Source organism: Lolium rigidum, chromosome 4 (genome assembly GCF_022539505.1).
Source record: "Lolium rigidum isolate FL_2022 chromosome 4, APGP_CSIRO_Lrig_0.1, whole genome shotgun sequence".
In the NCBI taxonomy this organism is placed as follows: domain Eukaryota; kingdom Viridiplantae; phylum Streptophyta; class Magnoliopsida; order Poales; family Poaceae; genus Lolium; species Lolium rigidum.
This window is the reverse complement of record NC_061511.1, coordinates 202,787,226-202,810,934: the sequence shown is the minus strand read 5'-3', so window position 1 is coordinate 202,810,934 and position 23,709 is coordinate 202,787,226. Positions and strand designations below refer to the sequence as shown.

The 23,709-nt window shown below is 46.1% G+C and overlaps 2 protein-coding genes across 2 annotated transcripts; both read left to right on the top strand.

The window, feature by feature from the left end:
- Positions 1-285: 285 nt before the first annotated feature.
- On the top strand, positions 286-11,733 carry LOC124706863 (acetyl-CoA carboxylase 1). The gene is made up of 29 exons (XM_047238529.1): positions 286-661; positions 769-975; positions 1,064-1,222; positions 1,388-1,480; positions 1,877-1,972; positions 2,554-2,821; positions 2,903-3,141; positions 3,313-3,352; positions 3,431-3,555; positions 3,646-3,762; positions 3,871-3,945; positions 4,029-4,085; positions 4,174-4,278; positions 4,387-4,473; positions 5,092-5,283; positions 5,412-5,600; positions 5,760-5,870; positions 5,974-6,063; positions 6,140-6,316; positions 6,412-6,489; positions 6,572-6,694; positions 6,783-7,052; positions 7,141-7,484; positions 7,621-7,858; positions 7,933-8,294; positions 8,387-8,597; positions 8,882-9,061; positions 9,158-11,317; positions 11,429-11,733. Exons 1-29 carry the CDS (start codon positions 311-313, stop codon positions 11,483-11,485), a joined length of 6,801 nt encoding a protein of 2,266 aa, XP_047094485.1. The 5' UTR covers positions 286-310; the 3' UTR covers positions 11,486-11,733.
- Positions 11,734-15,383: 3,650 nt separating this feature from the next.
- LOC124648059 (hexokinase-2) lies at positions 15,384-18,474 on the top strand. Its single transcript, XM_047187883.1, has 9 exons — positions 15,384-15,646; positions 16,217-16,367; positions 16,444-16,626; positions 16,772-16,846; positions 16,952-17,107; positions 17,341-17,439; positions 17,517-17,647; positions 17,957-18,038; positions 18,130-18,474. Exons 1-9 carry the CDS (start codon positions 15,384-15,386, stop codon positions 18,472-18,474), a joined length of 1,485 nt encoding a protein of 494 aa, XP_047043839.1.
- The last annotated feature ends 5,235 nt before the right edge of the window (positions 18,475-23,709 follow it).

Sequence of the window (23,709 nt, the reverse complement as noted above, 5' to 3'; positions counted from 1 at the left end):
TATCCGTGCAATTGTTCGCTAGTCAGAATCGACGCGCTCATTTATACACCTTGCTGTAATTGCACGCTTCTCCTCGCGCAGTTTATTGATTTTGTTCGTTTGCAAAAGGTTTAATGAGGAATTTCATGATCTGGCTAAACATACTCGTGTTTTTGTCGATACCGTTTTAGCATCAACTTCAGAAACAACAAATTCCTTTCTCATGCAGAATTAAAGTTATTCGTGCAACGGTTCGCTAACAGAATCGACAATGCTAACGATTCTTTTTGTCCTTTGCTTTTCCAGCGCTGAAGGCTAGAGGGTGGCGACAATGGTGGCGGAACCGGACCAGACGAACGGGACGCCCAACAGGATGTCCAGTAACAGGCACCTGTCCTCGCCGTCCGTGGTCGACGAGTTCTGCAAGGCGCTCGGGGGCGATTCACCCATCCACAGCGTGCTGGTCGCCAACAATGGAATGGCCGCGGTCAAGTTCATGCGCAGCATCCGCACCTGGGCCCTCGAGACGTTTGGGACCGAGAAGGCCATTCTCCTGGTGGCCATGGCAACTCCGGAGGACCTCAGGATTAATGCCGAGCACATCAGGATCGCTGACCAGTTCTTGGAAGTCCCTGGCGGAACGAACAATAACAATTATGCGAATGTGCAGCTCATTGTGGAGGTTAGCACGACGACTACCCTCTCCTTTTTACCAGCTTGTTGATTATCCATGTTTCTTGTGCTGGATATTTGACTAGTTACTTAATGTTTCTACCTTCACTGCCACAGATAGCAGAGAGAACTCGGGTTTCTGCGGTTTGGCCTGGCTGGGGCCATGCTTCTGAGAACCCGGAACTTCCAGACGCGCTCAAGGAGAAGGGAATCATTTTTCTTGGGCCACCATCAGCCGCGATGGCTGCACTTGGTGATAAGATTGGTTCTTCTCTTATTGCGCAAGCAGCAGGAGTTCCGACTCTTCCATGGAGTGGATCACATGTATACGTTCTTCTATTTCTGTATAGTTTTGCTCCTCTCTTTTTATCGGCTGCTATGTTGCTTAAAATTAAATCCAAATCAACTGTAGGTGAAAGTTCCGCAAGAAACCTGCCACTTGATACCTGAGGACATCTATAAGAAAGCTTGTGTTACAACTACGGAGGAAGCGGTGGCTAGTTGTCAGGTGGTGGGGTATCCTGCAATGATCAAGGCATCATGGGGTGGTGGTGGTAAAGGAATAAGGAAGGTTGGTCTTCTTTTTAGTTCAACTCTACCGCAATTATATGGAAAGTCTCTGTTCACAATGGATACATGGAAATGTCCACTGTCCATGCAAAATGAAGCTAGGTTTCGGCAAATATTGTGGAATTAAAGAAAGATGATTTTGATGTCATCCAAATGCTTTTTATAGGTCCACAATGATGATGAGGTGAGAGCCTTGTTTAAGCAAGTGCAAGGAGAAGTCCCCGGATCACCTATATTTATCATGAAGGTGGCATCTCAGGTGATAAGTGATAACAGCCTGAATCACGTTGTTTTTTCCTTTTTTTTTCCCTGTTGTATCTTTATGTTATTTATATGTTCACATGCTATACATATAGATGCCAAGTAGGTAATAGACTAATATAGTATAGGCTGCCAAGTAGGTAATAGGCTGCTGACAACCTGGGACGTCCACTGATGTACTTTCATTTTGGTTCTCTCCCTCCTAGGAGGATTGTAAAACTCTCTATCTTTTCAATGCAATGAAACGCAAAAGTCTTTTGCGTTTTCTCGAAAAAAAAAATAGTATACAATAAAAATATCAGTTTTTACTCCTGTCAGTATTCAGCGAGTGCTTCTGTACTGATATATCTTATATCATGTCTAAAAGCTTGCCTTTTCTGTTATTTCTCTGTAGAGCCGACATCTAGAGGTTCAGCTGCTCTGTGACAAACACGGCAATGTAGCAGCACTGCACAGTCGAGACTGTAGTGTTCAAAGAAGGCACCAAAAGGTTAGAAATTCTCCTGAAAAATTATGTTGTCCAATATCAGTTTCCTTGGAGCTAATACATGCCGAAACATTGTATACTGAGTACTGGTAGAAGTTCTGTAGCTTTAGGGATTGGCAAAGTGCTAAACTCTGCAGAAGCTATACAAAATTTGAGTTCAATATTTTTTTTAAATGGAAACATTTATATCTGTCAAGTACTGTATTATAAGTAGTTGAACCTTGAACGTTATGTTTTGAACTCAAGAACTAACTTTTTCTCTATAGTGATACGTGTTGCAATTATTATTGAAAAGTCTAATTTACTGCATTACTAATTAGTCCTTCCGATCCAAATTAATTGACACAGATATGCCTACATTTGCATGTATCTACACACTAAAACTTGTCTATATCATGTGTATCTAGACAAATCCGCGTCAATTGTTTGGAACCAAGGGACCATTTCATAACCACAAGTTAACTAGTCCAACTGTGCAAGACAAAAAAAAATATAATAATAATATGAGCTGACAAGCCTTGCCAAAACTGTGCTTCTTACATTTTTGTGAAAAAAATAGTTCTCACCATATACTTGTGCAACAGATTATTGAAGAGGGACCAATTACAGTTGCTTCTCCAGAAACGATTAAAGAACTTGAGCAGGCAGCAAGGCGGCTTGCCAAATGTGTGCAATATCAGGGTGCTGCTACAGTAGAATATCTGTACAGCATGGAGACAGGCGAATATTATTTCCTGGAGCTTAATCCAAGATTGCAGGTTGAACACCCTGTGACCGAATGGATTGCTGAAGTAAACTTACCTGCATCTCAAGTTGCAGTCGGAATGGGCATACCCCTCTACAACATTCCAGGTAGATCAGTTTTCCAACTTGATGGTTGATGAGATTTTCTCTTTTCCTCCATATTACTAATCAATAAAAGGATCATTGCAGAGATCAGACGCTTTTATGGAATGGAACATGGGGGTGGCTACCATGCTTGGAGGGAAATATCAGCTGTTGCAACTAAATTTGATTTGGATAAAGCACAGTCTGTAAAGCCAAAAGGTCATTGTGTAGCAGTTAGAGTTACAAGCGAGGATCCAGATGATGGGTTTAAGCCTACTAGTGGGAGAGTGGAAGAGCTAAACTTTAAAAGTAAACCCAATGTTTGGGCCTATTTCTCCGTTAAGGCAAGTGTACATCCATGCATTTGATTCTTTTATACCACATGTCATGTCACAACAACCGCAACTTATAATTACCCTTTAGTTTTCATGCTTCTTTTGTCGATAAATTTCCTGGAAAAGTTATATCCTCTTGTGCGGCAACCTAATCTGAATCATCATTTTTCTTACTTTCAGTCGGGAGGAGCAATTCATGAATTTTCTGATTCTCAGTTTGGTAAGTAACACACATAATTTTCTCTTTTCTTCTGGTCTCTCATAATGCATTGTCGTAAACAGTATCATTTTTTTGCAGGTCATGTTTTTGCTTTTGGGGAATCTAGGTCGTTGGCAATAGCCAATATGGTACTTGGGCTAAAAGAGATCCAAATTCGTGGAGAGATACGCACTAATGTTGATTACACCGTGGATCTCTTGAAGGTAAGATAATCCCATAGTAAATGTTCTCTGGTTACAATGTATATATTTTTCCTTTTGTGTAATTTGTGTTCAAATTTTCCATATGTTCAGACTGCAGAATACCGAGAAAATAAGATCCACACTGGTTGGCTAGACAGCAGAATAGCTATGCGTGTTAGAGCAGAGAGGCCCCCATGGTACCTTTCAGTTGTTGGAGGAGCTCTATATGTATGATTTCTTTGTCTGCAGAACTATGATTTATTGGATGTTATGACTTATGAGCTTGCACACTAGATACCATTTCCATCCTCAAGTACTGTATTTCTTACATTCCAGGAAGCATCAAGCAGGAGTTCGAGCGTTGTTAGTGATTATGTCGGTTATCTCAGCAAAGGTCAAATACCACCAAAGGTATCTTATTTTATGATGAATACACTTACTACTTACATTAATTTCTATAAATAAAAAACTTACTAACTGTTTTCCCTTTACAGCACATCTCTCTTGTCAATTTGACTGTAACACTAAATATAGAGGGGAGTAAATATACGGTAATTCTCTGGAATTTTCTCTTTAACCTTGTCCATGCCGTTATCCCGTTGGTATCCTTCAGCTACTCATGATCATCTTCTTCTTTAGATTGAGACAGCAAGAGGTGGACCCCGTAGCTACAAATTAAGAATTAATAAATCAGAGATAGAAGCGGAGGTACATCCGTTGCGAGATGGTGGGCTGTTAATGCAGGTAAGCATATTTACCACAGGACAAGTTTATATATACAAATATGACTTATCTTTTGTTCTGTTTTTGTTTTGGAAGGATCTGATCTATTTTCATTTTTTAACTCTCCAGTTGGATGGAAATAGTCATGTAATTTACGCAGAGACAGAGGCGGCTGGTACGCGCCTTCTAATCAATGGGAGAACATGCTTATTACAGGTGAAGATAGCTTCTCCTCTTGGTTTCTAACTAAAAGTTAGCTCTGAGTTATTACTAGGCGAAGAGTACTTTGTATGTCAAAATTATGATAGATCTAGACAAAATTTACGCTACTGTCTGACAAGTTATGTTGCATTTTTATTCCCTCAAAAAAATGTTGCATTTTTTATGATCATGTGAAGGTCATAGAAAATGGAAACTTCTCTTTGTTGAAGGATGAGAATAATAAGCTAGAATGAACTGAACGGAAGTTTGGGCAACTGCTGATGAAGGGTAGCCTGTAATTATATTATAGTTTTTTCTGTTGCTTTGTTTCATGCACCTCCTAGTTAATTTGGAATTAGGTAACAAATTAATAACATAGATATTTCATTTTCCTCGTCAAGTGCTTTTTTTGGCATCTGCTATCACTGTGGTGTTGCATCTGCCATTCTGCCTAATAGTCATGTCTTGGCAACCGCATATGATACTCAATGTGAGAATGACCTAAGATCTTATTAGAGAAATCCTCACTATGTGAATATTTAACTGAAGGGCTACTGGGTCCATTGTTATTGTTGACTGCTAATTGTATGAAAGTACAGAAATTAATCATGTCCTGTGAATGATAAATTACAGAAAGAACATGATCCTTCAAAGTTGTTGGCTGATACACCATGCAAACTTCTTCGGTTTCTGGTCACGGATGGTTCTCATGTGGTTGCTGATACACCATATGCGGAAGTGGAGGTCATGAAGATGTGCATGCCCCTGTTACTACCGGCCTCTGGCGTCATTCACTTTGTCATGCCTGAGGGTCAGGCCATGAAGGTTCCTTTCTTCTCCACCCCCTTGCTTGCATGTTTGCAGTGCTATATGTACATTCTGGTTATAGTACTTTATGCTTGTAATATGCATGCATCTTTTACATACTAGCTGAAATAGCTGTCATTGTGCAGGCAAGTGACCTGATAGCAAGGTTGGATCTGGATGACCCATCTTCTGTGAGGAAAGCTGAACCATTTCATGGCACTTTTCCAAAACTTGGACCACCTACTGCTATTTCTGGCAAAGTTCACCAAAAGTTTGCTGCAAGCATGAATTCTGCGCTCATGATCCTTGCAGGATATGAACATAATACTGAACGAGTAAGACAGCAAACTTTTCTGACTATCGTTGTTCTTCCACTTTTGTTTCTCCTTGTTTATCTTGTTGCCATTGTCCTCGTCTACTGAGGGAAACTAACCTCTTAGTGCCAAATTAAATTTCTTTAATCAACAAGTTCCTGACTATATCTTCTCTTTCAGGTTGTAGATGATTTGCTAAACTTCCTAGACAGCCCTGAGCTCCCTTTTCTACAGTGGCAAGAGCTCATGTCCGTTTTGGCAACCCGGCTACCAAAGGATCTTAGGAATGAGGTGATTATGTGTTCTAGTTATTTTTTATTTATTTTACATGCCATCTTTATTTTGATTTTTCCTGTCTGCATATGGAATGTATAACTAATTTTCCTGTATTCAGTTGGATGGTAAGTACAAGGATTATGAGTTCAATGCTGACTTCGGGAAGAGCAAGGATTTCCCTGCCAAGTTGCTAAGGGGAGTCATTGAGGTCAGTTTGAGACTGTTACTTGGCATTCTTTTATTTTTTGTTATCATGTTGTTTCCTTACAAAACCATCACTGCAGGCAAATCTTGCATACTGTTCTGAGAAAGACAGAGTTGCTAATGAGAGGCTTGTAGAGCCACTTATGAGCCTTGTCAAGTCATATGAGGGTGGAAGAGAAAGCAATGCTCGTGTTGTTGTGAAGTCTCTGTTTGAGGAGTATTTGTCTGTTGAAGAACTGTTCAGTGATGACATTCAGGTACCCTTCATTATTACTTGGAATGGGTCGATTAATGCCCACTCTCTCACCAAAATGTGCTAAACTTTTGGGCATCTTTTCTTTTCTATTTTCAGTCTGATGTGATAGAACGCCTACGACTTCAACATGCAAAAGACCTCGAGAAAGTCGTATATATTGTGTTCTCCCACCAGGTAATGTCTTTATTGTGCTACCTGTGTTGATTTACTTGTTATGCAAAGGCATTTCGTGCTGACAGTTTTTGTTCCTTTGAAGGGCGTGAAAAACAAAAATGAATTACTACTACGGCTTATGGAACAAATGGTCTATCCAAATCCATCTGCTTACAGGGACCAGTTGATTCGCTTCTCTGCCCTGAACCATACAGCATACTCTCCGGTAAAATTGAGTTTCGACGATCTGCATCTTTGTATTTTGCACATATGACAGTCTAGAGAAATAATGCAAATTTATATAATTGATGCAGCTCGCACTTAAAGCAAGCCAACTTCTCGAGCAAACCAAATTGAGTGAACTCCGCGCAAGCATTGCAAGAAGCCTTTCAGAGCTAGAGATGTTTACTGAGGAAGGAGAGCGGGTTTCAACACCTAGGAGAAAGATGGCCATCAATGAAAGAATGGAAGATTTAGTATGTGCCCCGCTTGCAGTTGAAGATGCCCTTGTGGCTTTGTTTGATCACAGTGATCCTACTCTTCAGCGGAGAGTAGTTGAGACATACATACGCAGATTGTATCAGGTATCACATGATTTATCAACTAATCTCTTTCTTCACACAGCTTGGACTTTAAGACATATACGTTGGCTAACCCACTATCATATTCCAGCATTATCTTGTAAGGGGCAGTGTCCGGATGCAATGGCACAGGTCTGGTCTAATTGCTTTATGGGAATTTTCTGAAGAGCATATTGAACAAAGAAACGGGCAATCTAAGACACTTCTAAAGCCACAAGTAGAGGATCCCATTCGCAGGCGATGGGGTGTAATGGTTGTAATCAAGTCTCTTCAGCTTCTGCCAACTGCAATTGAAGCTGCATTAAAGGAGACTTCACATTATGGAGCAGGTGATGCAAATGTCTCCAATGGTAGTCCTATAAGATCTAATAATAGCAATATGCTGCATATTGCTTTGGTTGGTATCAGAAATCAGATGAGTACTCTTCAAGACAGGTTCGTTTACACTCTCTACTCTTTGCGATTCTTTATTCTTGATGAAACGCAAAATATCATAAGAGTGATTCTATGAACTGGTTCTGAATTTCATGAAATTTTTAGTTACACCCTCCACTTTGTTTTCTCTTTTTAGTGGTGATGAGGATCAAGCACAAGAAAGGATCAACAAACTTTCCAAGATTTTGAGGGATACCACTATAACATCACATCTCAATGGTGCTGGTGTTAGGACTGTCAGCTGCATTATCCAAAGAGATGAAGGGCGTCCTCCAATGCGCCATTCCTTCCAATGGTCATTTGACAAGCTATATTATGAGGAGGAGCCGATGCTCCGCCATGTGGAACCTCCTCTGTCCACATTCCTTGAATTGGTATGCAGCTTTAGTTTTGGCTTATGTTCTCTTCAATAATACCAGTACCTCTAATAACTTATCTGTAAATACAGGACAAAGTGAAATTAGAAGGTTACAGTGACATGAAATACAATCCATCGCGTGATCGCCAGTGGCACATTTACACACTGAACAGTGAAGATCCAAAATCAAATGACCAAAGGATATTCCTTCGTACAGTTGTTAGACAGCCAAGTTTAACCAATGGGTTTTTGTTTGGAAGCATCGACAACGAAGTAGGCCGTTCTCAGGCCACATCGTCATTCACATCTAACAGCATACTTAGATCATTGATTGCAGCGCTAGAAGAAATAGAGTTACATGCTCATAATAAGGCCATGAGTTCACGCCATTCCCACATGTATCTGTGCATGTTGAGAGAACAACGGTTGTCTGATCTAATTCCATTTTCAAGGTCAGTCAAAATATACTTATGTTCTCAATAAAATACACTGCATTAAATGTGCTCATAGATGCTCACTTGCTTTGTGCTTCTCATGGTGTTAGGATGATGGGTGAAGTTGGTCAAGATGAGGAGACAGCATGCACACTTTTGAAGCATATGGTTATGAATATATATGAACATGTTGGTGTCAGGATGCATCGCCTTTCTGTGTGCCAATGGGAAGTGAAGCTATGGTTAGATTGTGATGGTCAAGCCAGTGGTGCTTGGAGAGTTGTCATTACCAACATAACTGGGCATACCTGCACTGTTGATGTAAGTTACCTTAGCGATTGCTGTATTGCACTACTATGTGAACAACAGCATCTACAGTTCTGCATATCATAAAGAATGCTACCTCTGATGGCCCCATAGATCATCATATATGATTATATTTTAGTTAGTAAATAGAACATGGTCATCATTTCCATCATTCGTGTCATGGACATTCTCTCAACTGATGCCTTTAAAGGGTCTATTAAAGACCACTTAAAAATAATTAAGTACTATTTTCTCTTTATTCCAATACTCTTATATGCTCACATTCGTTTGACTTTCAGATTTACCGAGAAGTAGAAGACTCCAATACGCATCAGATTTTCTACCGCTCTGCCACACACACAGCTGGTCCTTTGCATGGCATTGCATTGCATGAGCCATACAAACGTTTGGCTCCTATTGACATGAAACGGTCTGCGGCTAGGAAAAACGAAACTACATACTGCTATGATTTCCCATTGGTGAGTTGGTTGCGTTTGTTAATTTACTTTTTATCTAACATTAGTTCGCATGATTAACCTGATCAACTGAGTTTGCTAATAATACTCTGTCCACAGGCATTTGAAACAGCATTGAAGAAATTGTGGAAATCTAGTGCTTCACATCTTGCAGAAACTAACCAGCATAATCAGCAGTATGCTGAAGTGACAGAGCTTTTATTTGCTGATTCAACTGGATCATGGGGTACTCCTTTGGTTCCAGTTGAACGTTCTCCATGTGTCAATGATATCGGCATTGTTGCTTGGAAGATGAAGCTCTCCACGCCAGAATTTCCAGGCGGCCGGGAGATTATAGTTGTTGCAAATGACGTGACGTTTAAAGCTGGGTCTTTTGGTCCTAGAGAAGGGGCATTCTTCGATGCTGCTACCAAGCTTGCTTGTGAGAGGAAAATTCCTCTAATCTACTTGTCAGCAACTGCTGGTGCTAGGCTTGGTGTGGCAGAGGAAATAAAGTCCTGCTTCCATGTTGGATGGTCTGATGAGCAGAGTCCTGAACGTGGTTTTCACTACATTTACCTCACTGAAGAAGACTATTCACGTCTAAGCTCTTCAGTTATAGCCCATGAACTGAAACTAGACAGCGGAGAAACCAGATGGATTGTTGATACCATTGTTGGGAAAGAGGATGGACTTGGTTGTGAGAATCTGCATGGTAGTGGTGCCATTGCCAGTGCCTTTGCTAAGGCATATAGAGAGACCTTTACTCTGACATTTGTGACTGGAAACGCAGTTGGAATTGGGGCTTATCTTGCTCGGCTAGGAATGCGGTGTATACAGCGACTTGATCAATCAATTCTTTTAACTGGTTTTTCTGCCCTGAACAAACTTCTGGGGCGCGAGGTTTATAGCTCTCAGATGCAACTGGGTGGCCCCAAAATTATGGGTACAAATGGAGTCGTCCATCTGACAGTGCCAGATGATCTTGAAGGTGTTTCTGCTATCTTGAAATGGCTCAGCTATGTTCCTGCCTATGTTGGCGGTCCTCTTCCTATTCTGAAGCCTCTTGATCCACCAGATAGAGCTGTAACATATTTCCCAGAGAATTCATGTGATGCCCGTGCAGCCATCTGTGGGATTCAGGACACTCAAGGCAAGTGGTTGGGTGGTATGTTTGACAGAGAAAGCTTTGTGGAAACATTAGAAGGATGGGCAAAAACTGTTATTACTGGAAGGGCAAAGCTTGGTGGGATTCCAGTTGGCGTCATAGCAGTGGAAACCCAGACAATGATGCAAGTAATCCCTGCTGACCCTGGTCAGCTTGATTCCGCTGAGCGTGTAGTCCCTCAAGCAGGACAGGTGTGGTTCCCAGATTCAGCCTCAAAAACAGCGCAGGCATTGCTGGATTTCAACCATGAAGGGCTCCCATTGTTCATACTTGCTAACTGGAGAGGCTTCTCTGGTGGGCAAAGGGATCTGTTTGAAGGAATCCTTCAGGCTGGCTCTACAATTGTTGAGAACCTGAGGACCTACAAGCAGCCAGCTTTTGTGTACATCCCAAAGGCTGGAGAGCTGCGTGGAGGTGCATGGGTTGTGGTGGACAGCAAGATCAATCCTGAGCACATTGAGATGTATGCGGAGAGGACTGCAAAGGGAAATGTCCTTGAGCCAGAAGGGCTGATTGAGATTAAATTTAAGCCAAAAGAAGTGGAAGAGAGTATGATAAGGCTTGACCTTGAGCTGGCCAGCCTTGATTCTAGACTCAAAGAAATGAAGAAAGCAAATGCTAGCCTGCAGGAAACGGAGGCCATCAACAGGAGCATCAACAACCGGATAAAGAAGCTGATGCCCATCTATACGCAGGTTGCCACACGGTTTGCTGAATTGCACGACACCTCTTCCAGAATGACTGCCAAAGGTGTGATCAGTAAGGTGGTTGATTGGGAGGAGTCTCGGAGCTTCTTCTACAGGAGGTTGCGAAGGCGTGTCGCGGAGGATTCCCTTGCCCAGGAAGTTAAAGAAGCCGCTGGTGAGCCGATGCCTCACAGAGCAGCACTGGAGCGTATCAAGCAGTGGTATCTGGCCTCCAAGGGTTCGGAAGGAGACGGTGAGAAGTGGAACGATGATGAGGCTTTCTTCGCCTGGAAAGACGATGCCAAGAACTACGAGAACCATCTTCAGGAGTTGAAGGCTGAAAGAGTATCTAGACTGTTCTCGGATCTTGCTGAAAGCTCGGACGTGAAGGCCTTGCCCAACGGTCTTTCGCGCCTCCTTGGCAAAGTAAGTTCTGCTTCTTCTTTTCTTATTAATAAAATTGGCCCGAATTAAGTTTTGCTTCCGCTTTTTTTTTTTCTGTCTCTAATACGATCATATCTTTGATACGTTGTGCAGATGAATCCTTCAAAGAGGGAACAAGTTCTCGATGGCCTCAGGCAGCTTCTTGGTTAATCGTTGGCCTCTACGTATCCAGCATAAACGTGCACAGACGACGACGAACTTGTCTGGCGAGCTATAGGAGGACTCAATGGACTAGAACACATTGTTTTGTTTGTTTGCACATAGGCACTTGGTGACGGTCAAGACCGTATATTGTTATCATACACACAAAGAATAGGTTGTTCTCTGCTCTGCTGGATACTTGTTTGTGGTTGTAGATTGCCAGTTCTCCTTTTAAGGAAGTTATTATGTGTTGCTCAGTTTGCTGGCGCCAAAGCTTCTTTCTCTCCCTCCTGGTGACCATGTATGCATAAATTTTCTTATGCTTTGCCAAGTGAACCTCTTGATATGACAACATACCCAATGAACAATGACTAAAGAAAATAGAAATTTACATTTTATGATAGCATACACAAATTTCTAACTTTTTTAAGGGTTACAAAAGGCATGATCCACTTTCCATTTTGTCACGAATCACCCCAAACCCCTTTAGGGGATGCAATCTTGGGATGACCACCAGCTCCGGCGACTCCCTCCATCCGGATACGAAAAAACAACAAAATCTTATAAAAAACTGAACTATCCAACTATTTTGCAGAGCTCCCTTTGTCCTATCTGGATATTTTATCACGCTCCAACCATCGAACATGTTGTCACATTACATGCTATATGCTCCTTTCACTGCAGGAACCAGCTCCATGATATATGTTCTGGTAGGGGAGCTAATCCGGCCAAATTGCTAAGTTGTTTTTTTTTTTTGCGAAAGTTTCGTCGATCAATTAATAATCATCAATAGGCAGTACAAACAGATCTAAAAGTAACAAAAAATTACAAGTAGGTCTTTGTAGCGATGACTAGCTGAAGGCGCGCCACCGTCCTCGCCCCTCCATCATCGGAGCCAGACAAAGCTTATCGTAGTAGAGCTTGTTGTAGTAGATAAACAGAAAGTCATCGTGCTAAGGCCCCAAAATACTAGCGCACCAGAGTAGCAGCGGCCGCCAAAGGTGAAACCATAGATCAGAAGAGACTGGCCTGAAGCCACACAACGAACACGAAAATCGACTGGATCCCATGCACCGAACACACGACTCCACCCACCCTCCCGATGCAAGACGCACCACTGGAACGAGGATAGGATGGAGAGGATCTTATTCTGACATCATGATGTAGCCGCCGCCTCATCATCCCGAAGAAGATACTGAAAACAACCTAACAAAGAACGAAAACCCTCCGCCGGCGAGAGGCCGTGGCCCGCAACACCTCCAAGGCCCTAGGGCCACCGGAGGCGGACCAGACTAGCGGCATCGCCGACGAGGGGACGGAACCCTAGATGGGTTTTCTTTGCCGCCTTCCTTTCTCCCTTTCTCCTCGGCCAAGTTTAATAAGTCAAAGGAGAAAAAAAGGTAAAAGAAAAAAAACAAATATTGAAAGCCCAGGAAAAAATCTTATTAGATAGAGGGTTTAAATGAGCTAGCCCATCGCTAACTACGCGACACCCTCCTTTCTAGTTGATACAAGTTTAACATTGCACCCACATGGAACGTGTAAAAATTCACTCTTGCTTGAATAGAATTGGAGGAAACACGCTTTCAGGGGGGGGTGTGGAGGTTTGGAGGTGTATTATCCAAGGGACCCCCAAAAGGCTTAAAACAGTGAGGAAAGGAGGCTCGAGGCAACATTGCAACATTACCTTGATTTTTCTTAGCCGTTGGTCACTATCGGGGAAAGGAGAGTCTCGAGACAACATTAATTCAATTGGTCCTAACCACGAATCTAGAAGTTTTTTCTATGTTATCACCACTGCTATTTAATTTTAATTACTTCCTCCGATCTACAATATGTATCATAACTTTCTTTTTGGGCTTATAGCCTTCTTTAGTTGCTCTCTTCAAGCAACTTTTACTGCAAATAAAAAGCTACATATTTTTAGTTTATTTTTAATTAAAATTTGAATTAGGTCGGATGAGTATCATTTTAACCAATACACTTTTATCAAAATTTTAGAGGTGTCCAACCCGTTTTCCCGGCAGTAGTTTGGGAATTGAAAATCCCTCCCAGAGTTCAAATATTTCTCTGGTTACTGTCATAAAATAAAATTATGACTAGAGATAACCTTAGACATAGAGATTTACAAAAGCCTCTTGTGTGTGAATAATGTAGTGAGTTGGAGTCTGTTAAACACCTGTTCTTTGATTGTTTAGTCTCTAAGCTGCTTTGGGATGATGTGCAAGAGATTTTTTGGGATAGAAATTAACGATTACCTTTCTCTTGCCTCTATAAGTGGCTATGCAATAAGAGATTCGAACAATTTAATGTAGTATCATCTGTTGTAGTTTTTAAACAGGAGGCACAAAGTGCCCAACTTTAAATTAATAAAGCCAAATCGGCTCGAAGATACAAGAATGCTGAAACAGCTTACAACATCCAACACCACAGCAAACACAAGAAAAACAAGAAACCCAGCTGAAGTCCTTGATGTCCTCAAGCGAGAACGAAGCACCCGGGAGCGACGAAGGTGGAGCAGGGTAGAAGCATCGAACGCGAAGTAGCGGAGACCCGCCTGCCCCAGGAGCAATCTGTCGTCTTGCAGTACTCCCCCATCATTGGAGAGGGCCCCTGCCCCCTCGTCCTGGCTCGAAAGGACGCCGAACCGCCGGCAATGGAAATGCTCCCCTTGAGCAGAGCACACAGCAGGAACCAAGCCTAGCACTAGGGCTGGAACAAAGCCCCGACACTCGCAGCACGAGCTCACCTTGCGAAGCCAAGCCACCCGCCGGGGTTCACCCACGCGGAGCCGAAGCTGCGGACATGGTCGTTAATGAAAAAGGGCCAATGTCGACGAGCAACACCGCCACCTCCACACTGCACGAAGGCAGCAGCCACTCACCCCGAGAGGTCGCAACAGCAGCGCCTCCAAGGAGAACACGACGCCCGTGGCGTCGTCGCCGCCCAAAAAGTTAGGGTTTTCACCCCGGGAACGCAGCAGGGGTGGGGTGGAGGGAAGGGAGTACCTCAACGTCGCCACCAGTGAGGAAAACGGCGCCACTCGGGCGTCGCCGCCGTCGAAGCCGAGACCGGCCAAAGGATTTCTCCCGGACTCCACCTCCAACCACCAGCACCACCTCCATCCATGGAACCAGCGGCACAAGGCCCTCGAGATCCAGATCCGGCATGGTGGGCTGCACCGAGGTGAGGCGGAGGAGCTTCTTCAGATCTGGCGTCGCCAGCCACCGAAGCAGCCCCGCGCCACGACCAACATCCGTCGGAAACCTCGCCGCGACCAAGATCCCGGAACGCATCCGTGCCCACCGCTCGCCGTCGGAGCTGGTGGCGCCTCACCGAGCAAGGCCGCCACCTCGCAGTCCCGAGCCCCGGCCGAGGGAGCCACCGGACAAGACCACCCGCACCACCTGTTCTAGTTTGGATCTTATACTTTAATTCCGTTCTAAAACATATTTTATTTTCAATAAAAATGGAGCTGAGGAGCGCTACGTGTTATTTTTAAAAAACTTTTATCAAAATTAGGATGAAGTTATAGCAGTGGTACTGGGGACATGGCCCGATTCGGGCACTCGCGCCACCTGATCATCGTGGAGATGCTGCCTCCCTCTCCCACCACGTGGCACGCACCCAGCACAGAACCACGTGCACCCGCCCCTCTCCACGTCACGACCCTCTCATCAAGCCCACGAAAGCTACCCAACAACACACCCGCCTCCCCGTCCCCGGGCCCACCTCGTGCACTCCGTGGGGCCCACTCCCCCTCCATTCCGTAAACGGCTAAAACAAAGCCGGCGCCACATTCCCAAACGGCCCCTGTCCCCCGCCCATATTTACGTCGGAGGGGGACCATCCAGTCCAGTGGCAGTGGCCAGTGGGTGGCGAAGTGAACAGAGCGAGCGAGCGAGCGATGAGGAAGGCGGCTGCTGCGGCGGTCGCGGCGGCGGCGGCGCTGGGGGTGGCGCTGCTGGTGCGGCGCCAGGTGCGGGAGGCCAAGCGCTGGGCCCGCGCCGCGGCGGTGCTGCGGGGCCTGGAGGAGCGCTGCGCGGCGCCGCCCGCGCGGCTGCGGCAGGTGGCGGACGCGGTGGCCGTGGAGATGCACGCCGGGCTGGCCTCCGACGGCGGCAGCAAGCTCGGGATGATCATGAGCTACGTCGACTCCCTCCCCTCAGGGTATGGACTAAGCAACACCCCCCAAAAATTCCGCGTCTCCTTCGTCTCTCTCGCGCAATGCTCTCTGATTCGGGCATCGACGGGCCGAGGCTTGAGAGGTTGCCTTGCTAATTCGTTTGGAGCATGCCTCCCTGGCCGCTTCGGAGGAGCATCGTGAGGACCGTCCGATGGATCTGCATTTTTTTCTGCGAGAGAAACGAAGAAGGGAGCCAGTTGGATCTTCCGATGCTGCTGTTGTCGCTGTCTAGCTGCCTAGGTTGTTCCGCTGTCGCGAGAGATTGCTGTCGCATCCCAAGTAGCGCGATGCTCACTGTGCTATGTTAGAAATGGTTGCGGTGTCAGGTTTCTGATTTGCTGAAATGGTCAAGATCCTGTTTATAGATTTGACCGTTTTAAGGTTCTGGCCGTAGTTGCTGCTGTGTTAGTTCCATCTAGAGAAGGTGTCGGCCAACTGGACATATACGCATAATTGAAGAAAACAGGATACTCTATTTTAATTCATTAATACATTGCGGCGAATTTGCACTTTGGATTTATGTATATCTAATATGCCAAGGGTCACATCCACAGGCAAGAGAAGGGGCTATTTTACGCACTTGACCTCGGAGGGACAAATTTCCGTGTTCTACGTGTTCAGTTAGGAGGCAAGGAAGGGCGGGTTGTGAAGCAAGAATGTCAAGAGATTTCAATCCCGACACGATTGATGACCGGGAGTTCACATGTAAGATGATTCCATAGTCAATTTTGCACTCCTTCCAATCAATGGATAAGTACGTCACATGTGTCTCTTTTTTCAGGAACTATTTGATTTTATTGCCTCTGCTTTGGCAAAGTTTGTTGCCTCAGAGGGTGAAGACTTCCATCTTCCTGAAGGAAGGCAAAGAGAACTTGGATTTACTTTCTCTTTTCCAGTAAAGCAATCTTCGATTGCGTCCGGTACCCTTATCAAGTGGACCAAGGGTTTTTCTATCGATGGAACGGTTAGTTCATGTTATGTTGTTAACTTCACATATCACACACATGAATATATACTCTTGGCAATGGGCGGACAATATTTTCCTTTATCAACTGAAAACATATACTGCCCTGGGATGTAATAGTTACTGCATGGTTCTGTAAAGTCAGGTAGGCGAGGATGTGGTGGCTGAATTAAGCAGGGCTCTAGACCGTCATGGGCTTGATATGAAAGTCACGGCATTGGTTAGTGTGTTTGTTTTGAAAGTTACAGGATTACGACGGTGGCCAGATATTATCATTTCTTTTGCCTGACGTAGTGATGTGCACACACGCCGCCTTCTTTTGTAGGTAAATGATACTATAGGGACATTGGCTGGGGGGAGATATGATGACAACGATGTCATTGCTGCTGTTATATTGGGTACAGGTACTAATGCAGCATATGTGGAACGTGCCAATGCGATTCCTAAATGGCATGGACTTCTGCCCAAGTCAGGAGATATGGTGAGTGTTATTGTGTCTAGCTAGTTCACAAGTCAGATTTCTAAATGGCATAGCCTCCTGCCCAAGTCAGGATATTTATTGAGTGTTACTGCATCTATCTAGTTCAGAAGTCAAAAGCTATACAGATATGGAAAAAGCTGCTTATGTTACTTGTACATGCTTAGTCTATTCCCAAACTTTGAGAGAGTTGTCAGGATTTTCATTAGTTTTGTATATGCTTTGCTTTGTTACAGGTAATAAATATGGAATGGGGGAACTTCAGGTCATCCCATCTTCCTTTGACTGAATTTGATCAAGCATTAGATGCAGAAAGCCTGAATCCTGGTGAACAGGTCTCACATAGAAGAGATGCATTTATTTGTCTTCTTTCATTGCTGTTTAGAACTAATCATTGCATATTTTTTTGCAGATTTATGAAAAGCTGATCTCTGGTATGTATTTGGGAGAAATTGTAAGAAGAGTCCTGTTAAAGATGACTCAAGAGGCTTCTCTCTTTGGTGATGATATACCACCAAATCTAAAGATTCCATTTATTCTTACGTAAGTGTAGTTTCAACTCCATTTCATTAATAGATCTGGCCTGCTTCAGGCTCAAACATAAGCAGAAAGGTTTATAGTGTTTGTCTTGCTCTTCTGAATTAAGGTAGAAAGGTAGATGAACTGGAACTATTACCATGAACAATATATACAGGCTAGGGCTAATAAGCTGCCAATAGAAACACATTGGTAAAACAGAGGCATTAGTCATGAACAATATATACATCTACGTTAGTCCAGTCTTCAGAGAAGTTAGATAAATTCCTTTTTATGCCATCCCCACCATTTTCCTGTGGGATATCATGTATCCAGGACACCACATATGTCGACGATGCATCATGACAGATCACCTGATCTCAGAACAGTTGGAGCCAAACTGAGAGACATCCTAGGGGTAATCAATCGCCTCAACCATTCTCCCCAATATTTTCTCTCCAATAATTACTGAATAAAACAAATCACATTTCCTCAATAAATTTTTGCAGATCCAAAGCACCTCACTCAAAGCAAGGCGGCTAGTCGTGGCCGTATGCGACATCGTCGCAAAGCGTGGTGCATGCCTCGCTGCTGCAGGGATACTCGGGATCCTGAAAAAGCTTGGACGAGACGTCCCAGGCAGCGACAAGCAGAGGACGGTGATCGCCGTGGACGGCGGGCTCTACGAGCACTACACGGTCTTCGGCGAAACCCTGGAGAGCACCCTGCGGGACATGCTAGGGGAGGAAGTGTCATCCTCCGTCGTCATCAAGCTCGCGAACGATGGGTCGGGTATCGGGGCTGCGCTCCTCGCCGCTGCTCATTCTCAGTACCTCGAGGCTGAGGAGCCATAGTAGCTTAGACGTAGTCGATATGCTGGGATGTTCCTCAGGCTCTGAAGCCTACGGAGCGATGTAGAGTTGCCGGCGTCGTGTTGGTGTGTAGCCGGAGCTTCTGTTGAGAGGCATGTCTCCAGTAAAAGCTGTGTTAACTGTATAAATGCAGGAAAACGATTCTATCCTCCAGCCAAATTTCGGCTCTCTTGTGCTGTGTGTGTTATTTTTCTAACTGAAGCAGTGTTTGTAACCTCAAGTAAATTGTTACAATATTTGAAGTAGCAGGCTGATTTGGCAATTTCAAAATTGTGCACTGCAAAGCATAAGACTCCCTCTGTTCCACAATATGAACTTTAGCAAATATACAAAAATATTTATTTCTTCTATCTGAAGAAGTCAAGCATAGAATGGGCAGTTCTTCAGGGAACACCGAAGAAAAAGAACATTAATTGCAACCGGCGATGTGCTGGGGTGCTGGTACCGCCGTCTCTCGCTGTGTGAGAGTGGATTTTCGGAGCCTGGATCCATGTGAACTCAGACGTTAGAGAATCTCCGGCCGTTGGAGCTCCCCATGCCGAAATCCGGCGTTATTTAGCGTCCCCATGCCAAAATCCGGCGTTATTTAGCGCCGGATGATGTAAAATTTGGTCTGTGGAGGCCTATTTTCCCAGCGGCGAATCCATGATGGATGAAAAATTTAAACAAATATAGGTGAATTCAGGCGAAATTTAGAGATATTTAACATATATAGGTAGTTCGTACGTATATAGATCGAATTCGTAATATATTTGAATTCGGCGAGAGGGAAATATAAACTAAAGCTAAAACACAAGTGATCTACATGTCAAAATGGCAGTAGAACACCGTGTAGTCGACGTCGTCGTCATCATCGTCGCTAGAGTTGCCGGCGTCCTCAGGAGGCGGCGCCTGCTGGCTGCTCTGGCCGGCGTCTGTACCAACGGCTAGAACCCTGGCCAGGGTCGCCGTGTGGCGGCGTCGGCCGATACAGCTCGTCGTCGCTGCTCTCCTCGAGCTTGATCAGCGGCACGGGTGCGGTGGGTGCGGTCGGTACCCGGGCGGCGCATCGCCGCGCGGCCGCCAGGCCGCCTCCTGCCTCTCCCAGTCCTGCCTGGACCAGGTGAGCGCGGCGTCCATCGGGAGGGTGTTGTCGGCGGGGACGAGGTCGGTCAGCGACCTCGCGATCGCCTCAGCCACCGCCGCGTCCTCGGCCCGCTTGGCCTCCTCTTCGGCGAGCTGGGACGCGGCGGCGGCCGCTGCGGCGTTGTTATCACCAGAATTTGACCGAGTCAGAGGTGGGCCGCGATCAAGATGGGCTTGAAGAATATACATGGAAGAATATACGTGAATCGGCCTTATATGCAAAGTTTGGGCTAGTTTGCCCTTGTATCTGTAATATAGTAGGATACGTGTCGGTTAGTTAGAGTTTGTCTCGTGCACGGTGGGGATTATTCCCACGTTAGAAAGTCTACGGACTATAAATATGTATCTATGGTTTATGAAATAAACAACAATCACGTTCACCACAAACCAATCTAGGCGCATCGCCAACTCCCTTGTCTCGAGGGTTTCTTCCGAGTAAGCATCATGCTGCCTAGATCGCATCTTGCGATCTAGGCAGCATAAGTTTATTCGTCGTTCATGCGTTGCTCGTACTGAAGCCTTTTTGATGGCGAGCAACGTAGTTATCTTAGATGTGTTAGGGTTAGCATTGTTCTTCGTATCATATGCTATCGTCGTGCAACCCTTAGACATCTAGCCGCCCTTACGCCTATCTTAGGCGTAGGGGCGCACCCCGCTTGATCATTATTTAGTAGATCCGATCCGTTATGGTTGCTCCTTGTTCTTCAAGGATTAGTTTAATATCTGCATAGTTAGGCCTTACAAAGGGTTGAAGGATCCAGCGGCGCGTAGGGTGTAGTTTGCTAGCCCTAGACAGGATGTTCCGGGGATCAACCTCGTGTTGGTTTTTAGGCCTTGTCTAGGATCGGCTTACGATCACCGTGCGCGGCCGCGAGGCTCAATCACGAGTAGGACGTTCCGATTATGCGGTGAAAACCCTAAATCGTCGTAGATCGTTTTAGCTTTATCTTGATCAAGCGAGACCACCATATATTCGTACACCTCGTGCGAATCATGGGTGGATCGGCTCTTTGAGCCGATTCACAGGACAACCAGAGAGCCGATCGAGGCTCGTATTTAATGTTTACGTGTATGCCATGCAGGAAACTAAGCGAGGCATCTCCATCACCTTCCTGACCAGGTATAGGTCAGGTGGCACGCCCTGCACCAAGCATCGGACGTGCGTGCCGGAGTCTTTGCGGGCCGTCGCTCGGAGGGACCAGGGCCAGCCGCAGCCCTAAGTTGCTCCCGGCTCTCTCGTGTTGCCCGTCGCTGCTCGCCGGTGGGTTTCTGACCGCAACACATTCTGGCACGCTCGGTGGGACAATCTTCGACATCAACCACATCGCCATCTACATCTGAGATGGCGGACGGCACCCCAGTCACGTACGAGGAACTGACCGAAGAGCTCAAGAAGAAGTATGACGAGGTCAAAGCAATCCTCGAAGCCGACCTCAGCGGCTCTTTTCACAGAACCCGCTCACATGGCATCAGGTGGAAAGGGTTCTCACCTGAAGGCGCGCTCGATGGAGTGGACCTGTCCGCCCCGTCAGAAGAACGCACCAGGTCCCTGCGTCAGGAGATTAACTTCATGGTAGCTCATTCGCTACACCGCCACTCTGAGAACCTGGTGAACACTTTGGAGCGTGTCGCTCTTCGGGTAATCCAGGAAATCATGAGTCATCAGTACTCTCCGTCAGGACCAGCTCTCGGGACATACCAAGGAGAGATGCCACTCCAGTCCCGTCCGCCGCTGCCATTCGCGTTGGCAGCACCAGAAGTGCCGAATTCACCGGCATACGCCGTCTACAAGATCGGTGGTGACCCTAGTGACTACCAGTTCTTGCATGAGGCGCCTAAGGAGATCCCTCACGGGTACACGTGCACATACGTGCCAGACTGCGGTAACTGGGCGCTCACAAGCCAGGCCGCAACAGCAGGGACTTCTGGAACAACAGGAGGAACGTCGGGAACGGATCTTGAGAAGCAGACGTGGCTAGCTAAGTATGCCACTCCGACAAACCTCCAGAGCTCAGCTCCTGCAGTTGGCTCAGAGCTGGAAAAGCAAGCATGGCTGGCTAAGTATGCCACTCCGGCGAATCTTCGAGTTCGACTCCCGCAGCCGCTACCGCGGATCAGATCAGTACCATCCTGAGAGACCAGTTCGGCATGGTGCCGAAAAGGAGGACAATCGGCTATTCCAAGCCGTACCCCAACGAGTACGAGTTAATCCCGCTACCACCCAAATATCGGCTCCCTAATTTCTCCAAGTTCAACGGATCAGATGGTTCCAGCTCCATCGAGCATGTGAGCCGATATTTGGCACAGCTAGGAACGGTCTCAGCATCGGATCCACTACGCGTGAGGTTCTTCGCACAGTCCCTCACAGGATCGGCTTTCGGGTGGTACACTTCGTTACCACCAGACTCGATCCGGACTTGGAAGCAGTTGGAAGAACAGTTCCACATGCAGTATCACTCAGAGGCTTCCGAGGCCGGCATTGCCGATCTAGCTCAAGTACGTCAGAAGCGCGGGGAAACTGTGGCAGAATACGTCCAGCGCTTCAGACTTGTTAGGAACCGATGTTATTCGGCTCGTGTCACTGAAAAAGAAGCAGCCGAGTTGGCAGTGGTGGGCCTTGCATCACCAATCAAGGATATGGCTTCCCAAGCAGACTACCCTTCGCTGGCGCACATGGTTCAGAAACTGTCGTTATATGAACAGCGCCACCCAGACTTGTACCGGGACAAATTCAAGCGTGCGGTAGTCCTGGTTGAGGCGAGACGAAGACGAAGGCTCGCGGGAGATCAAGAGGTAGCAGTGGCTGAATGGACTCGGGGGCAACCCCCGTGTCCCGCAAATGGGTTAAGCCACCAGGTCCGCCCGGAGGGTTTGATTTCGACGTAACTAAAACCGAGCAGATTTTTGACCTCTTACCGAAGGAGAAGCAGCTTGAAGTTACCCGAAGGCCTCAAAATCCCCACGGCACATGAGCTGAACGGAAAGCCATACCGCAAATGGCATAACTCGTACTCCCATACCACCAACGACCGCAGGGTGTGGCGTCGGCAGATCCAAATGGCGATAGAACAAGGCCGTCTAATTTTCAACCAGTACGCCATGAAAGTCGACACTCACCCCTTCCCCGCCGTTAACATGGTGGAGTGCACTTACCCTGGAGGGTGCCAGCCATGATTCTCATTCAACATCAACATGGTAGGACCTGGACAACACTCTGGTAAGGACGGAGACGAGGGCAGCTGCTCTCGTAGCAAGGACACAGAGGAGGCCGCTCCACGCGATCGGCTCCGTCACGATGGCAAGCGCTACATCACAGAGGGAGAAGTGAAGAATGTAAGATATCAGTGACCTCTCTCCGATCACCTCCTCAACAAGTACGTGAGTCAATATAGCCAACGCCGACGATCCAGCGACGATGATGATAGAGACCATCTGGCTAGGGACGCCAGGAGACATCGTCGGCATGATCGCGATGAGGAGGAGTACGAGCGCCGTGCCAAGGAAGAATCGAGGAAGCAAGACGACGAGGATAGGCACTGGGACTACCCCTTCTTCAGACACTGCTGGGATTCAGGAATGAGCTGATTGCCTACAATCGGTAACTGCCCAGAATGTAGACAGAAGAGGAAGGATGCAGCTAACGTGTCTGTGTTCAAACGTCTAGGGCCTCTCCCACCTCGAAGCAAGCACGCTGAGTCCCCTCGGATGGAAGATCTCAAGGATTTGGAAGACGATGAAGAAGAAGAAGAAGACAGGTACCACCGGCCAAGGTGGTGCCCTGATGGACTCAGCCGTTCCCAAAAGCGTAGGGTTCAGCGACTGCGCGGCTTGGAGGAAGCCGAAAGGTTATACCCGCACACGCTAAGGAAGGCGCGGCCTGATCCGGCCGCGAAGATCCAGCGAACCCTCGGATGAAGAGGGTCGACCACAAAAAATGGAGTGGCGCCCCAAGCAAAAGAAAGCCGATGATGAGACATCGGCTGGCACAAACATGGTGTTTATCCTTCCGACGGAGTTTAGCGCTCCAGGATTAGATGAGGCACCTGTAGCACAACTTGACTGTGGCCCACGGCCGGTTATCTTTGAGAAGCC

What these genes read in the sequence shown, in the direction of transcription:
- LOC124648059 (XM_047187883.1), top strand. Translation starts at nt 15,384, where the DNA reads ATGAGGAAGGCGGCTGCTGCGGCGGTCGCGGCGGCGGCGGCGCTGGGG. An exon ending in TGATGACCGGGAGTTCACAT is followed by an intron (nt 16,368 to 16,443) that starts GTAAGATGATTC and finishes CTCTTTTTTCAG; the next exon opens with GAACTATTTGATTTTATTGC. An exon ending in GTTTTTCTATCGATGGAACG is followed by an intron (nt 16,627 to 16,771) that starts GTTAGTTCATGT and finishes CTGTAAAGTCAG; the next exon opens with GTAGGCGAGGATGTGGTGGC.
- LOC124706863 (XM_047238529.1), top strand. Translation starts at nt 311, where the DNA reads ATGGTGGCGGAACCGGACCAGACGAACGGGACGCCCAACAGGATGTCC. An exon ending in ATGAACATAATACTGAACGA is followed by an intron (nt 5,601 to 5,759) that starts GTAAGACAGCAA and finishes CTTCTCTTTCAG; the next exon opens with GTTGTAGATGATTTGCTAAA. An exon ending in ATGAGTACTCTTCAAGACAG is followed by an intron (nt 7,485 to 7,620) that starts GTTCGTTTACAC and finishes TTCTCTTTTTAG; the next exon opens with TGGTGATGAGGATCAAGCAC.